Raw genomic sequence first — 16,405 nt, 5'->3', positions numbered from 1 at the left:
GCAATGGCACCAGAAAATAGTTGATACTACTTCCAATGACATATAGGAACGAGTATATGATGATGAAAGATGGACCGGGGTTCCCAGCTATCTACACTAGTGGTAACTCTCCAATAACAAGTGTTGGGTGAACAAATTACAGTTGGGCAATTGATAGGATTGAAATAGCATTAAGACAGAACATCAAAATTATTAATCATGTAGGCATGTTTTTCATATATAGTCATACGTGCTCGCAATGAGAAACTTGCATAACATCTTTTGTCCTACCAGCCGATGGCAGCCGGACCTCTAGGGAATCTACTGGAAATTAAGGTACTCCTTTTAATAGAGCACCGGAGCAAAGCATTAACACTCCGTGAAAACATGTGATCCTCATATCTAAGCCTTCCCCTCCAGCTTATCCCGATTCTTTGTCACTGGGGCCTCGGGTTCCGGACATAGACATGTGCAAACAACTTGTAGATACAATCTAAGCAATAAGTATAGAGCTTAAATCTAAGATCATGCCACTCGGGCCCTAGTGACAAGCATTAAACACAACAAGATTGCAGCAACAATAACTTCATAAACTTTATAGATAGACTAATCATAATGTAACAATCCATCGAATCCCAACAAACACAACACCGATTACATCAGATGAATCTCAATCATGTAAGGCAGCTCATGAGATCATTGTATTGAAGTACATGGGGGAGAGAGTACCAACTAGCTACAGCTAGAACCCGTAGTCCATGGGGGAACTACTCACAAAGCATGATGGAGGCGGTGGCGTCGATGGAGATGGCTTCCGGGGGCACTTCCCCGTCCCGGCGGCGTGCCGGAACAGAGATTCTGTCCCCCGAAACAGAGTTTCGCGATGGCGGCGGCGCCCCTGGAGTCTTTCTGGAGTTTCGTCAATTGGTATCACGTTTTTAGGTCGAAAGGGCTTATATAGGCGAAGAGGCGGCGCAGGAGGGCGCCTGGGGTCCCACCCCATAGGGCGGCGCCCCCCCCCAGGCTGCGCCGGCCTATGGTCTGGGGGCCCCAGGCCTCCCCTCCGACTCTCCTTCGGTGTCCTGGTCCGTCTCGGTGAATTATGATGTTGGGTCTTCGTTTCGTCGAATTCCGAGAATATTGCCCGAACAGCCTTTCTGGAATCAAAAACAACAGAAAACAGGAACTGGCACTTCGGCATCTTGTTAATAGGTTAGTTCCGGAAAATGCATGAAATCATCATAAAGTGTGAGCAAAACATGTAGGTATTGTCATAAAACTAGCATAGAACATCAGAAATTATAGATACGTTGGAGACGTATCAACCCCAGCACACCAAAGTCCAAATCCCAGGTTTAACACTTTGGTGTCTCATTAAAGACGGAATATTCTTCAGTGGGAGGCGACGTTTCCGTCGACAGCGAGGCGTCTGTGGTGACTTCGTCAATCTCAAGAGCCATCGAATGAAGTTTCTTAGACACAGTCTCTCGGAGGTGCTCACAGGGATAGGGTGTGTGCGTTCATAGAGGTGAATGTATATGCGTATATGGTCTGTACTGTGTTTCGCAAAAAAAAAACTGCCATTTTGCCAAAAGGAAAAACACCATCTGCCTACTCCCACTTACAACGTGGCCCCACATGTCAGATCAGTCTTCACCAGCTCTACGCGCCAAAGTACCCCCAAATTCGCCACCACGAGACCTCGCTAGGAGGAGAGCCACCGAGCAGCGCCGCCGCGAGCTAGGCCTCCGCCGCCCGCGCGCCCCAGGCCAGGCCTCCGCCACCAGCACATTGGCACCGGAGGCACGCCCCCGGAGATTCCTCTTGCAGTACCGAGACCACCGCCGCCCTGCCCCTCCTCCCATGGTGGCAACCCAATTCCCCCCGGTCCGCGTCGAGCTCGCGCTGCCCTACTCCCTCCTCGTCCCGTCCGGATCACGCGCCGCCCCGAGACCACTGCCAATCCGCTCCTCCTCCTGTCTAATCATTCCTGCCATAAACCCTAGCCTGACAGATCTGTTTTCGAGCTTCTAGCCCGCCGTACGGCTGTCGCCACCACCACCAGCAGTCCACCGCTACAACTTGCTTCTCCACATCTGCGCCTACACCCGGGATGGAGGCCGCCGCCTCCAGCCTCTCGTCGCTGCTCGCCACCCTCCGCGTGGACGGCCCCTGGACCCCGCCTGCAACCTGGGATTCCATCACCCGCCAGAGCACATTCGCCGGTGTTGCAGACCCTATCGGGAGTCCCCCTCTGGATCCAATTTACGAGCTCACCTCCGTTCCAGTGAGTGAAATGCATGAACCCTTCTATCTTCTGATCTATTTTTTGACCTGTTGTGTTTACTGAACTGACTAGCTTTATGATTTTCGACATTGGTAGTAAGAATTATCGGTTGTAGCATGAAGTATCCCCCTCAGAAAAAGAGAGAGAACATGCATGCTGTGAAAACAAGCTGTTCTGCTTGGATCGACCATGATCAGAATAAGTAGGTAGTCAAATGTTAGCAGATCAACAGGAAATAGTACTACCTCTGTCCATAAAAGGTAGTGTATAGATACATCCGAATTTGGACAAATCTTCGACATCCTTTTATGGACGGAGGGAGTACCTGTTATTTGGAATGGCAATGAGTGTGGGTAGCGGAGATGGGGAATTTTAGAATTCTTTGTGCTGGGTTCCTCAAATTAGGTGGAAACTGCTATAGGGAATTAGGGATATGATTATTACTGACGACATTTTATATACCAGATATTTTTTTGGGAAATAATTATAGCTATATCCATGGTTTCTAAGGCAGTAAGGCGTCTTAAGGCGTTCTAACCCCGCTCTGATGCCTAAGCGGACGTCTAAAGCGGGCAAATTTCCTAGGCGCTGCCACTTCGCGTCGCCTAAGCATCGTAAGGCGGACGCCTTAAAAACCGTTGCTGTATCTGTGCTATAACCTTACTAATACCGTTGTATTTCTATTTGTATTGCTGATTGGTGTGAGGACCATCTTTGTTCTGCAGGATGCTGCTTTGGTTCGTTTGGCTTTGTCGGCACTGCATGGTGTCAAATCATCGTTAGATGAGATTGAGGAACTCTCAGTGCTGTTCTCCTCAAGTCCGGCAGACAGAACGTCTCATCGTGTCGCCAATGTGTGGTCACGTTCGTCCAGCACTGCCGCTGTAGGGCATATTCTCAATTCTATATGCTCTACAGGCCTTGCAGTTTTCTTCCTGTGCAAGTTTGTGCACTTTTATCTTTTCCAAATTCGAGAAATGAAGTATGGAAGTAGAGAAGGACATGAACATGATGTTTCTGATGATACAAACACCGAGCGTCCTCCTTATAGTCTTATGAACCAAGCATTTGCTGCAGCAGTTGAAAAAGTTCTGGAAGGCTATTTCTGTTCCTTGAATACTTTACCAGCATCAGTTAAGCTGAGTCGTTCAGTGGGACAAACTAATAGACCTTCCATTATCCCAGATAGAGCAAGCTGCAATTCTAGTTCTGAAGTCACTCTTCTGGAAGTTTATCTCCACACAGAGGAGTTAAGAAGGCATATTAAGTCCCTCGGAAATATTTGCTTTCCTAAGTTCGCAGGTCTTTCATTAAGCGAGGAAGGCTTGACTACTGACGCTAAGTTGGAGTTTGAGAACTTCCCACGGGGCACTGATTTGCTATCTTATTTGTATGTCCGCCTTCGTGTAAGTAATCATCTTCTATTTACATGCGAATATTTAGTTCTGGTCCTATTAAACCAACTTCTCAATATATCTCTTAAATGTTTGGTACTTTATATTTATATTTTGCCAATATCTTTGGTTTGCATGCCTTAATGACAAGATTGTATATTTACCTTATTATAGAATCACGATTTTGACAACTTTGTTCTCAGATAATGTTTTTTTCACTCGTTGTGCTTATGTACTTTTTTTTTGTTTTTCTGATATATCCTGCTGTTCATGTATTCTCTACCTGATGACAAATATTATTGTGCTGCTGTACTGAATGTTTTTTGTCGGATACATCTTGCTGGATGGCTTATCATTTGAAATGCTGAATGATTTTCCTTGCTTTGTTTGACTTCAATTGTAGGATGCTGATCCGGTTCACTATGCTCTTTTGAAATATCTGTTCATTCGTTCCTGTGAACCATACTGTAACTTCATTAAGTTATGGATATACCGAGCTAGTGTTGACGACCCTTATGAGGAATTCCTCATTACTCAGACTGAGAATAAGAAAACCCAAGGAGGTTCTGTGGGCACACTAGATGACTTCACTCTATTATCCTTGAAGGTAAATATTACTTGTCTTTGTGAAGCTTCAAAGATAAACTTTCTTTTGCTGCCCTAATTATTTTTAACACCAGAAATACAGTTGTATGATATATTCTTACATGAATCCAAGCATTTGAACGATGATAATGACGCTCCTTTTGCAGTAGATCTAAATTAATTTTATCATGTACCGCTGTCAACAGGGAAGGAATCATGTATCTGTTCCATGTTTTCTGAAAGATATATGCAATCCTCTTTTACGCACTGGACAGCAGCTTCAAGTACTCATGAAGCTTGTAAAATCATGCAGTCTTTGTACTACCGGAGGAGATGCTCATGCCTCTAGCAAAACCATCCGCCTGGAGGAAATTCTCCCATGGTTTGATACACCCATTGAGTTCTCAGTGAATTCATTTACTTTCTCAAAAAACATGGCTGAAGCTGTAATATGTCAAAGAGATACTATGTACAAGTCGATGCTAGAGAAGCTCCATCATTTTTTCTCCAATATTGAGGTCTCGCTAGCACTTCAGTTCAGCGTTTACTACTTATCTGTTTTCTGCTTTTCATCAGCAGTACTGCTATGCTAGGTCAACTATGCTTTTGAATCATACCGTATGACACGAAGTTACATTTCAGATAATTCCTTTTGGTCCTGTGTCGAACTCCCTATATACAAGTAAAAGCCCTCTAGACACAGCAGTTTCAGATGTGGAGTTTCTCTATGGCGAGACCCATGATTTGCCAACTTGTGATATGTATGTCCTCAATCTATCTTTGTTGAAATGTTAAAATTGCTACATTCATTCATTTGTTCTGTATTTTTTGTGCGTACTATATGTTTACTCATGTCAACAGAGTCTTCGCCTTACCAGATAATAATCTGTTCTGTCCTTTCTTACACTAGGGCTGCAGATGAAGATGATAATGATGCTTGTTCAACATCAGAAGAGTCTTCAGATAAACTGGATCCACTTGAATCTTCAGAATGCTCTTCTTATAGTTCTATGGACGAAAATGAAGTTGAGAACAGTATCGTTTGTGTTAATTTGTCTAGTTCGAAGTTCTCATCATACCATGCAAGTACAGGCGAAGCAAAATGCTCCCCGGAAACCAAAGAAGTGCTTTCATATGAAACTAGTTCGTGTCAAAATGGGACAGATCCTGCAAACCCTAACGATGAGCACCTCAGAGATAGCAATTGGAGTTGCAGCAATGTTCCCATGCACTCACAAAATATGGAACATAATGTGATGCCCGATGCTCAAGACCTGGATTACCAGTATAGTAAATTTTGGCCATTTGGCAGATTTCCGAAGAATGCATGTAATAGTTCTCCTGGTCAAATGTGTTTGGTCGATGAGTTTCTTTATACTGACGTTGAAAGTGCAGTCGAGCAAGTATCACACGATGAGAAGTCTGGCACGATGACTAGCTCATGGAATACTAGTGTTCCTTACAATCTCAGCAGCAACCCCATACTGAAGAATGCAGGTGTTCGCCATATGGAGAGTGACTTGGAAGGGAAAAGGAAGAATCAAGCACTTGCGAGCTTTGTTTTTGAATCAGTCACAAATCCATGTGAAGTATACTGTGGAAGGAGTAGATCCTGCCTGGTTGAGCCTGAAGCCGGATCTACAGTTGTTCTACAGTCCACTGCTCAGATATGCAAACAATCTGATTGTTCGAGCAATCTTCTTCAAGCTAAGACAGGAAGTCAGGGATGCATTGCTTCATCAGTAGAAATAGCAGCAAGAGATAATCTTCTGGAAAATGTTTGCGGTGGGGCATTATGGGAGAAATTGTTAGAATATACTGCTAAATCAACAGAAAAAATAACTGGGAATAGTAGTTCAGCATCTGATATGCCACTTGATATAGCTATTGACAAGTGCATTATACAAGAAGTTTTGCTTCAGTATCCTTCTTGTTTCCTACAATTGTATGTGTTGGTACATTTCTCATTCTACTATTATTATCAGAATAGCATCAGAGGCTCTGTTTCATGGATGCTAATTTGTTATGCACTGTCTTTTGATTGCTCTTTGTTGTCTAAACTATTCGACCTATCATGTGGTGTAGAATGACCAGTATATTTACTTGCTTTATCTGTAGTGTTGTTCATCAAATGCTTCAATCGAAAAATCTACATATTATGGAGTTTGTTTTAAATGATACTGCATCTTTAGTTAACTTGTTGGAGTTTTTCTGATCTACGCGTTATGATTCTTGACTTTGAACCACTAAAACTGTAGCTCAGCATTTTATTTCTACCCCATGTTCCTTAACTGTAAAAGATATAAATATGTTAGCAGCTTCACAATGAAATTGCTTGAAGAAGGTTTTGATCTTTGTGGACATCTACTGGCACTGCGGCGATACCATTTTATGGAACTAGCTGACTGGGCAGATTCTTTTATTGTTTCCATACATCATAAGGTAACTTTATGCAACTATTTTTGTATTAGCCCATAGGTCACACATTCATGTTTATCCACACAAATCCTTACAACTCCACTTCCTCCATGCAGAAATGGTTTTTTGTGAAGTCTGAGCAGAAAAGAGCAGAGATCCAAAGGCTCCTTGACTTGGCCTTGCAGAGTTCTTCATGTGATACAGACCCTTACAAGGGAAAACTGTTTATATACATGAAAGCACAACCAGGCATCTCTCTTCTAGCCTCTGAATGTGGTAACGATTTGATCTTTGGATTGTCACTGTCAACAATTTTTGGGATTTGATAGCTAAAGGTTTGCTTCTCAAATTACTAACTGCCCAAAATTTGGCTGGCAGGTCTTGAGACTCTTGACATGCTGGATGACATCTTGCTGGGTTATAAAGTCGATTGGCCAGTGAATATTGTCATTACAGAGGAGGCACTTAGGAAATATGCTGAAATATTTTGTTATCTTGTTCAAGTCAGGTTTGCAGTCTTTTCACTTACTGAAGTATGGCGGTTTCTAAAGGTATTCTTCTTCATTGATATTTTAGCTCAAGTGTTTGATTCGTTCAGATGTACATGCCATGATAACTTCTACCATCTTCTGATCTTCTCTTCAAAACTGATTTTTTTTTGGAGTGCCCATAGCTCACATACAAAATTGGTATCGAGTTATTTGAACTTAATTTTCTTGAAGAGTAGTTAGGAGAAATGATTATGTATTCTAGTTCTGTCAGTAACTGTACCAAGATGTATGAAGTACCATAATTGAGGTGATGTATAACTTATTTCCTATATATATATGACTGTCATATGCTAATTTATTACAGGAGTTGACACAGCTAATCAGTCGTTCCAGCCACAGTAGGCCTGATATATTGAAGCAATTAAACTCTGTAATGAAAGTGAGGTACGCATATTCAAACTGTTCTAGTGATTTGTGGCATTCAACCATATACGAAGTACCATAATTGGTGTAAACATTTGATGTGTTGTTAAGGTCATGTTTGATTGTTCATTCAGTGGTGTCTGTATTAGATAAACATAGCCAAATAGATTTTGGTTACTGGTAAATCTGGAAAACGATTTTTTAAAACTGCTATAGATATTACATCTGTAATTGTCATATTTGTAGAAACGAAATCCTGATTTTTTAATCTTTCTTTGAACATCAAATCAAGTACTGACTATTGAATACATGCCAGAGCATTTGAACCTTTGAATGTTTCTGAGAAAAATAATGTTCTTTTGGATGGTTTAATAATTTGTTCGCGATTGCATAAATTGGCTTCCGTATTATCTGATACAACCTCCAATGTGATTTTAATTTCTTGCTGAAGCATAATGAATCATCTCTACGGTCTAACATGTTACTTCTAGTATGCATATGAGTAACTTCAGGTGCTATTCTTCGAAAAGTACTATTACTGACGTTGTGTTTCTATAAAGTATCTCTGAAATATGTGTCTTTATTTAATTAGTTTATAGTTTATTTATTGACATTAGCTATTCTTTTCTTATTTAGACACCAAGTTTATCATTTTCTATCAACACTACAGCAGTACCACCATTGCAATTTGTCTGATATATCATGGCGTCGTTTTCAACATTCCCTTAAGCATCAGGTATGTTATTCCAGTTGGTATATCATGTCACTTGCAGTTGGTATATCATGTTACTTCCAGTTGGTATATCATGATACTTCAAGATTTAGCGTGATGAATTTTGTATTTTATGAGATGATAATTTTACTGGGTAGGTGCATGTGTACTGATCTCTATTGTTGTGTAGGTGAAAGATATGCTGGATATCGAGTATGTGCATATGTGCTATGTTACCGACGCACTTCACATGTAAGATCTTTTCCTACAGATATGAATTTACTTTCTAGTTTATTACATTGATTATGTCTTAAGGTATCTCTTTAATGGGGAGAAACGGCAATTTACACAGCTGCTGTTTTATGGATCATGTGTAATGGTGTGTTTATTGCAGTGCACATAATACAGATAATTTATTAGATCACTAGTGTTTTCTCCTGTCACCACCTCACATTTTGGCTGTTCAGTTCAATATCTAATTCTTTCAAGTAGAATAGACAGCAAGAAAGATCTGGTACGTCTAGCATTTGCTTTTAGTTGCAAGAGAAGCTGGTTTATCCCACTTTTACTTTTTTTTTGTGGGGATCCCAGGGTATATGATTTTTGAGGATAATTTGTTTTGCTAATTGAGTACTGACTATACTGTAAGATTGTACCTGTATTGAGTATTTTGTTTGCTTTTAACTGATCACGATGTGTTCTTCAGATGCTTCTTATCCAATGAGACAAAACCAATTGCCACCATAATCAAAAGCATGCTTCAACTAGCTTTGCAGTTTCGATCATGTTTTAAGAGTCTTGGTGGTCTTTCGGAATCAACAGTGGATCAACTTAATCTGCACTCTCTTATAAACTTCTCGAAGGTATTTTCTCGATTTCACATGCACAAAGTAGTTTGATTTTATGAAAAATATTGCGTTCTATATTCCTTGGTTTATCTTCCAGCTCCAGTATCAATGGTTAATTTTATTGATATGATTATTATCTTTGATTAATTTTCCTAGTTTGTCACATTGTGGTTCTGGGAGCAAGTCATCTATTGGTAAATATAGTTTTGTGTTTAGCTCCCTGTCCACTATCCTTGAAATCCTGATGTAGCTCCAGTGGTTTGATCCTAATTTTATTCACACCAGAAATTCTTTTTTGACCCTAAACTGTTAATTGTTGTTGAATCAAACACTGAATGATGAATGTTGGTTGCTCTAAAGGGATGTTCTATTGTCACAATGCATGAACAGTTAGTTACAGATTTGCTGGTCCTTTCAGTAGTTGCTGAGATCCACCAAATATCTGTTGTTATGCACTTGTACTTGTTGCAGTACTGTTGATGCTTTCGACCTCTCAACCTTAAACGCAGCATCCACTAATAGATATTATATACATGTCCTTTTCGGTAACTATCTGCCTTTAAACACAGGTTGATGAAATTGGAACGAAGTTCGAGAGTAATATCAAAGATTTGTATATTTTGCGGTCGAAGTCTTCAAGGTATGAAGAGATTGGTCTTTCCCGTTTGTGGGGGTATCTGAACTACAATGAGTATCACTCTTCGAAAATCAGCAAAGATGTTGGCTGCTTCTATTTTTGATGGGCCATCATAAAATCAAAGTTCAGGTCTTTCTCTAGTCTGTGTTTTGCAGCCACTGGTGATGGCATTGTGTGCATCCGCTTGCTTTCTTATGGCGAAATGAAGAGCATTCGTTTTTCCTCCATTTTCTGGAAAAGTTCACCATTTGCAGCCCTTGGTGACAGAAGTTAGTGCGTGTGATTGTGTGCTCGTTGTTTCCTTGCTTGCATTTGCATCGCAACAACATGCTGCTGAGACTTACTATATATATGTTGCTCTACAAGCAGAAAGAGAAGTGAGAGCTTACAGGGGAGTTACATACTGTTGCGATCAGCATGTCCTTTATATCCCTTTCTCTAGATAGATGTGAGCTATGATATTGAGGATTTTTATGATTGGTCTGTTGGGGAATTACAATATAGGAATTTCATTTCAAAATTTTCAGCAGTAAGGGGCGAGTTTACTTGGACAGTGAAGGTGTTTGGCTGCCCTTTGGCCTCCTGCAGCTGATGGTGCATCGAAAGCGTGTGCATCCAGGCACAGTGACTTCATACATGGAGCTAGGTGTCCTCTCGGTCTTGCTGGTCTGCCTTATAGTCCTCTTGGTGATCTCAACGAGTTGTGGTGCACACTGGGCAACATAACATATTGGTTTCAGTATGCTGCACTATGTGGACATCACACAGCCTAGACACTACTAGAATCATGTCCATCAGGATCGTGACGGATTTTGCTGTTCTTGCGCACGGCATCTGATAAATGCTAGCCAAATGCAGTGTCCACTACCCCCACACAAACCGCATTGGCTGGCTTCAGTTTTGCTGCCCTATATGGATTTGACACTGCCAACTCGTTTCTTGCTGGTGCATATTCAATGTTGTTTGGATGAAAGTTGATGCTCTCCTGTTAAAAGGATTCTTCCCCTTTTGATTTGCCACTTTGGGCATTTTTCCAATCTGAAGTTTTGTGGTTGGAGATTTTTGCATACTTAGACAGAAAAATCTGGAAGCTAAAACTGCTGGAAGGCTACCACGATCTTCAATGGTCAAAGAAAGTGAACCACTTGCTACAGACTCAAGAAGCGAAAACCTGTGAGTCAGAAGTTTTCAGGCATGCGCTCTCTGCCTGTATGTTTTAATATAGCAGCAACTCTTGTTTAGCATTGAGGTTAATTTGTGTGGGCATCTGGATCACACATTATTTGTTTGTGTAAAAGACTATGGTAACTCTGAAACTTCCCAGCTTGGTTTAGGTATGGGTTTGAACTAGTTCCATGGATGGTCCCTTACCTATGGTATCAAGCGATAGCAATATCATCCTACAAATCGAACTGAGCACGTAAGCGTGCAAAGCGGGCCATATCACGCCAGGTATTTTTAAGCGCCTGAAAGCTACATATCTGTCTGGCATCCCTTTCAGAACTCAGACGGAAATCACAAAATGATTTACCTAATCTGACTGACAGATGCACAAATACCAAACTGAATTACTACCACTGCTTTATGCAAAACCATTAACGTGTACAAACGGACATCACAAAACTCATGTCACGGGCTAACATAAGCATTTGTTAACCGAGTGTTGCCTAACCATTTTTAATTGCCGGCGCATGCACGCGGTGTCCCTTTCCGGTGAAGAAACAAACTGATGACGAGACAAAGGGATGCACCGAACATGCAAATCTGTGTGAAAAACGCATTCTTTTTAACTAGCTTATCCAGCTAGCTGTTGTGCTCCACGGGCTTCTTCTTGTCAAGAGTTTGCCAGCCACTACGCTCCAAAAAGGCATCCCAGGTAGTAGCTTGACAATGTGTCGTTGGATCAGAGCAGAGGGAACATCATATATATAATGTGGAGATGGTCTTAAATTTCTAGATATGTCGGTAATTAATTTGGAATTGGCAACATAATTAAGTCAGCATGAATGTATGTTTTTTAATGTTTAGCTATCATCTTTAGGAGGTTAGCAACCAAGTATTGCAAGAGTATTCTCTTTTGATTAGAACCAAATTACAGGCATGCGAGCTAATTAGCAGAAATGAGGGTATACAAGTATTCTTTTAAAAAAGGGCATATAAAGATAGGTTTTGTCCTGATGCTCTACCCTATACAAAGATTCAGAATGCAAGAATCTTCCTTATCTTCTGTAGCAGCAGAAATCTTAATTAAACATATAATGAGATCCTTAAAATCACATAAACTAGCATGCTGATGTGTTTAACAGGATATGGATGCTTACACCTCAACCAATTTAAGCATACAGAAAAATGGGTAGCTCAATATAGCTCTTCTGGAAGACACATTGGACTCGAAAACTGTCAAAATACAATATGAGGTAACAAGTCATGTTCTAACAGTTAAGGGTATCTTTTCCACGGATTCTTATGTAGCTTCTATCGTTCTTGTTAACCATAAATGCCCATTGTTCATCTTTCCAATTGAAGAACGATATCATATCTGCAAATGCTTAGATAGCTCGTTGTCTCTTACAGCAAGTACTTACTCTTAGTTTCTTGAACTAGAATTTTCACAGGCCATTGGTAGATCGACCCAAAGAAAATAAGTAAATCTGGCAAACTTTGGATAACCATGGTAACGGACAAATAGATGCAGTAATAGCTTTGGGTAAGTATAACAGTATGAAAACTAGTAGTCTTGTGGTGGATCTTACACTACTCCATAGCTAGCTTAGCTTATACGCAAGTCGAAATTGTTGTGTGAATAGCAGCAAAGAACCAATATATAGACAAATATGTACATAAGTCGTTGAAATTGTACATAATAGAACACATTAATGCATGTGAAACATATCAATAAGCTTTGCCTAGGATATAGTAGTTTGTTATCTTGAAAAAATCCTTCTTAATTTAAAGAACATTTTGCTTCAAGGATTTAACCATAGTATCAGAACACTTACCATGCCAATACTCTGCTTACCGCTCCCTAAGACAAACTGATCTTCATACGATAGTACTTCTATGAAGGAAGAATACATGAGTGATATTGGTTCGGCTCACATCTCATTCGAGGATCAGCTCGAGAAGGACATGAACCGGAACAATACCACGCCATGTCCTCTTCTTCTTTCTCCATCCTTGTTCTCTCGATCGTTGCCTACTTGCCTAGCTAGCTGGTTGCTCATCTCAAAAGTATGTGTTGTTTGGCCATGGCTAAGCTGCCATAGCATGGCCTTTTAATGGAGTGTGCAAGTGTGTTAGGTGGTTTCATGGACCATGGTGGAGCCACGTATAGCAATTTTCAGCAGCCTACCCCTGTCCTTTGGAACTTCTATAGTTGGAATAAAAATTTGCAACTTGCTTACGGATATGATAAACCTAACCGCCTATCGGCCAATGGTAAGGCTGGTCTACTGACCTTGTGATCCAGCTATTAAACTTTGTTCTGTTAGCTAACTCTATTTATTGCTTTATGCTACTATTAGGGTAATCCCCCGTAGGCGAGCCTTCACAAAATAGCGTTCGGACACTGATTTAAAAATGACCTACCTAGAGGCGACTGTAGGTACTTTTTGTTTTGAAAAATCAGCAAAATCTAAATCGAGTGTAGACATAGTAGTATATATTTATGTTTTTTTTGGGTAAGCGGCGCAACTACTTCATTCACGATAGTCCAGTTTCAACTTCTGTAATATAATGAAGTTCCTCGCTTGATTAGTTGATTTCACATTCAGTTTTGGTACATTAGCACCAACTCCCGTCGCTGTTTGGTGTTCCTTATGCGTAAGTTTTTCTTGCTTTCTCACGTATAGTACCGTGAAATTTTTATTTCTGCTAGCATCTCGCCAAAATATGTGTTCAGAACTGGGGATTCATATGTAAAATACACATTAAGACACCAAAGTCAAGTCCACATGTTCAAATAGATAACGAAATGCCAACACACATGCCGCAAGTTCACAGGGTTTCCTTGGACAGTTTTTTTCTTCCTTTTGAAACAAGACAAAAGATGACTTACCATTTTCATTAAATTAAGGAGAAGACTTTGGAGGCCTTTTAAGACGAAATGCCAGGACACCTTGTAGGACTTTGAAGAAAGAACTATTCCCCAGGAATTACAACTCCAAGTCGGCACCTCCCCTTTGATCTAACGATGATAGTTGAGGTGGCGGTTGTATGATGCTGGAAGACATATGCATTTCGCTCCTTCCAAATTTCTCATGACACAGAGCATAAATAACGAGGCCATAGCCTCCCCCTCTCTAACGTTAATCGTGTCCACAAATCTTCGATGCTTGCATCATTGGCCCACGTAGATTTGGTAGTGTCGACGACGTGGGCTTAGCCCAGTGGTTGGGGTCGCAGTGGCGCACCCCAACGACCGGAGTTCGATTCCTGTCAGGGACGAATTTCGGAATTGTCACGCCAAGTCCCGCTTCTACTATATCAAAAAGTGTCTAGTTCCTCCTAGACACGGTTTCATTTTTTAGATTTGGTAGTGTCGTGGAAGCCACTCCAAGCTAGAATTGCCATCCAAATTTTAACAGTGAAACGGCACTTGAAGAGAAGGTGAGCCACCGATTGTTAAATTTAATTGCAAAGTGGACAATTTTGGCAATTTGGCTATCCCCTTGGTTGAAGCCGGTCGGCGACTCGGCATCCTATTTTGCATGAATCGGTCGGAGCTTACTCTTGCAGCCGCCCTCCAGCTGCCGTGGCTGCTATCCTGGCAGCGAGACGCCGACACGGCTTTGTCATGACAAAGATAAAAACTTCATTAACTTGCTAGCTGTTGTAGGACGTACGTACGAATACCGCGGGAAACCAGCAAGAATGTAGGGACAATACAAAATTTGTTTATGAATTAGTACCAGGTTGAAATCGCCATCAACAAGAGATGCGCTTCAGTCACCGAATCTCTATACGCACCAATCGATCTCGATTCTCAGTTCCTCGCTCAGCTGCACTGCGTGCGCGAGGAAGCTGGTTAAATAACTACAGCAGCCAAGAATTGCACACGCGGTTAGTTGCTAGCTAGCTGGTGGTGATCGAGTAGAAAAAACCGTACATACACACGCATACGGCACGGCGGCTCTGCTGTTGGCTTGGCCAATGGCGGAGCAGAAGGTCGCCCTCTGGACAAACCGTTGACGCATTTGTTAAGGTCAGCCAACGAATCGTTTCACAAATTATACAGCAATGGACCTACGTGTTCACCAGGGTGGATTAAGAATGGGGGCACGAGCAGTCCTCGTGGTGCTACCGCCGTTAATTGGAGTATCATGATACGGTGACCGATTGCACTACGGTAAAGTCTTTGCTGTTGACCTTTCCTCGGCCGGCCGTCGTGGTTAAAAATGCATTCTGGACTTGACCTAACATTTTTTTAAGAGAGACAGAGAGCTATAGGTGTTATGTAAAGTATAAATTTTTTGCGAAATTATGTAACTCTAGAATGCACATTTTCCATTTGATTGACCATTTCAAAAGTTTTCACTACATTTCCAAAATGGAATAGTCCATCAACCATTTCCCTTCTAGACTATATCAGCTTGAGTGTGCACCCCGTTCTTGAATATGTTTGATGCGTGAGTGCTCTTTGTCATTTTTCACAACAGGTCTACCTTTGTTGACCATTTCATGCACTCTGTTTGTAAGGTGGTTTGGCCTTATTGTCCTAAATCTTACTTGATAACACGATGTCGATCTATGTGCATATGTGGATGCAGATGCAGAAGCCAGTAGATTGATCCTCTGTTATAGAAGAAAAACACTATGTCTAGCCGTCCTCCTAGGCAACCACTCCACTTCGTAAACTATCGATTGACCATTTCAAAAGTTTTCACTACATTTTCAAAAAGTTCATCAACCCTTCCCCCTCTAGACTATGACGTGAGTGTGCACTCCGGTCTTGAACGCGTTTGATGCATGAGTCCCCTGGCTACCTTTGTTTGCCATTTCACGTACTCTGTTTATAAGGTGGGTTGGCCTCCTTGCCTTAAATCTTATTTGATAATTCGATGTCTATGTGCATACATGGATGCAGAAACCAGTAGTCTAGTCATCGTTCCTATTTCATAAGCAACCACTTCACTTCGTAAACTATCGATTGACCATTTCAAATGTTTTCACGACATTTCCAAAATGGAATAGTTCATCAACCCTTCTTCTTCTAGACTACATCGGAGTGAGTGTATACTCAGTTCTTGAAGGCGTTTGATGTGGGAAAATGCCACTTAACCGCAAATGCTTTTTGTCATATTTTGCAACGGGTCTATCTTTGTTGGCCATTTCATGTACTCTGTTTATAAGCTGGTTTGACCTCATTGCCTCAAATCTCACTTGATAATGCGATGTCTATGTGCAGCTATGGATGAAGACACCAGGAGATTTATCCTTAATTCAAAGAAGAAAAAGATTATGTGTAGTCATCCTTCCTAAGCAACCATTTCACTTCATAAACTTTCCATCTCCGTTCAATTTAATTCCCAACTGATTATTTCTTTATAGACTTGACTGATTCTGGTGATGAACATGGTTGGTGAAGGCAACAACGGGGCCTCTAAGGGGCCTGCTTAATTGGTTTCCAACA

General features: G+C 41.1%; 1 protein-coding gene across 1 annotated transcript; it reads left to right on the top strand.

Annotated features, from left to right (window-relative positions):
- The first annotated feature begins 1,619 nt into the window (after positions 1-1,619).
- Positions 1,620-11,124, top strand: LOC127335898 (uncharacterized). The gene is made up of 14 exons (XM_051362632.2): positions 1,620-2,266; positions 2,992-3,672; positions 4,064-4,267; positions 4,452-4,763; positions 4,888-5,006; positions 5,156-6,166; positions 6,546-6,687; positions 6,780-6,939; positions 7,042-7,214; positions 7,519-7,598; positions 8,214-8,313; positions 8,480-8,541; positions 8,996-9,152; positions 9,707-11,124. The coding sequence occupies exons 1-14, from the start codon at positions 2,093-2,095 to the stop codon at positions 9,875-9,877; spliced, it is 3,546 nt and encodes a 1,181-aa protein (XP_051218592.1). The 5' UTR covers positions 1,620-2,092; the 3' UTR covers positions 9,878-11,124.
- Positions 11,125-16,405: the final 5,281 nt, after the last annotated feature.

This window comes from Lolium perenne, chromosome 2 (assembly GCF_019359855.2).
Source record: "Lolium perenne isolate Kyuss_39 chromosome 2, Kyuss_2.0, whole genome shotgun sequence".
NCBI lineage: Eukaryota > Viridiplantae > Streptophyta > Magnoliopsida > Poales > Poaceae > Lolium > Lolium perenne.
The sequence above is the reverse complement of the archived record's forward strand: the minus strand, read 5'-3'. Positions and strand labels throughout refer to the sequence as shown.

What these genes read in the sequence shown, in the direction of transcription:
- LOC127335898 (XM_051362632.2), top strand. Translation starts at nt 2,093, where the DNA reads ATGGAGGCCGCCGCCTCCAGCCTCTCGTCGCTGCTCGCCACCCTCCGC. An exon ending in ATACAAGAAGTTTTGCTTCA is followed by an intron (nt 6,167 to 6,545) that starts GTATCCTTCTTG and finishes TAACTGTAAAAG; the next exon opens with ATATAAATATGTTAGCAGCT. An exon ending in TTGTTTCCATACATCATAAG is followed by an intron (nt 6,688 to 6,779) that starts GTAACTTTATGC and finishes TCCTCCATGCAG; the next exon opens with AAATGGTTTTTTGTGAAGTC.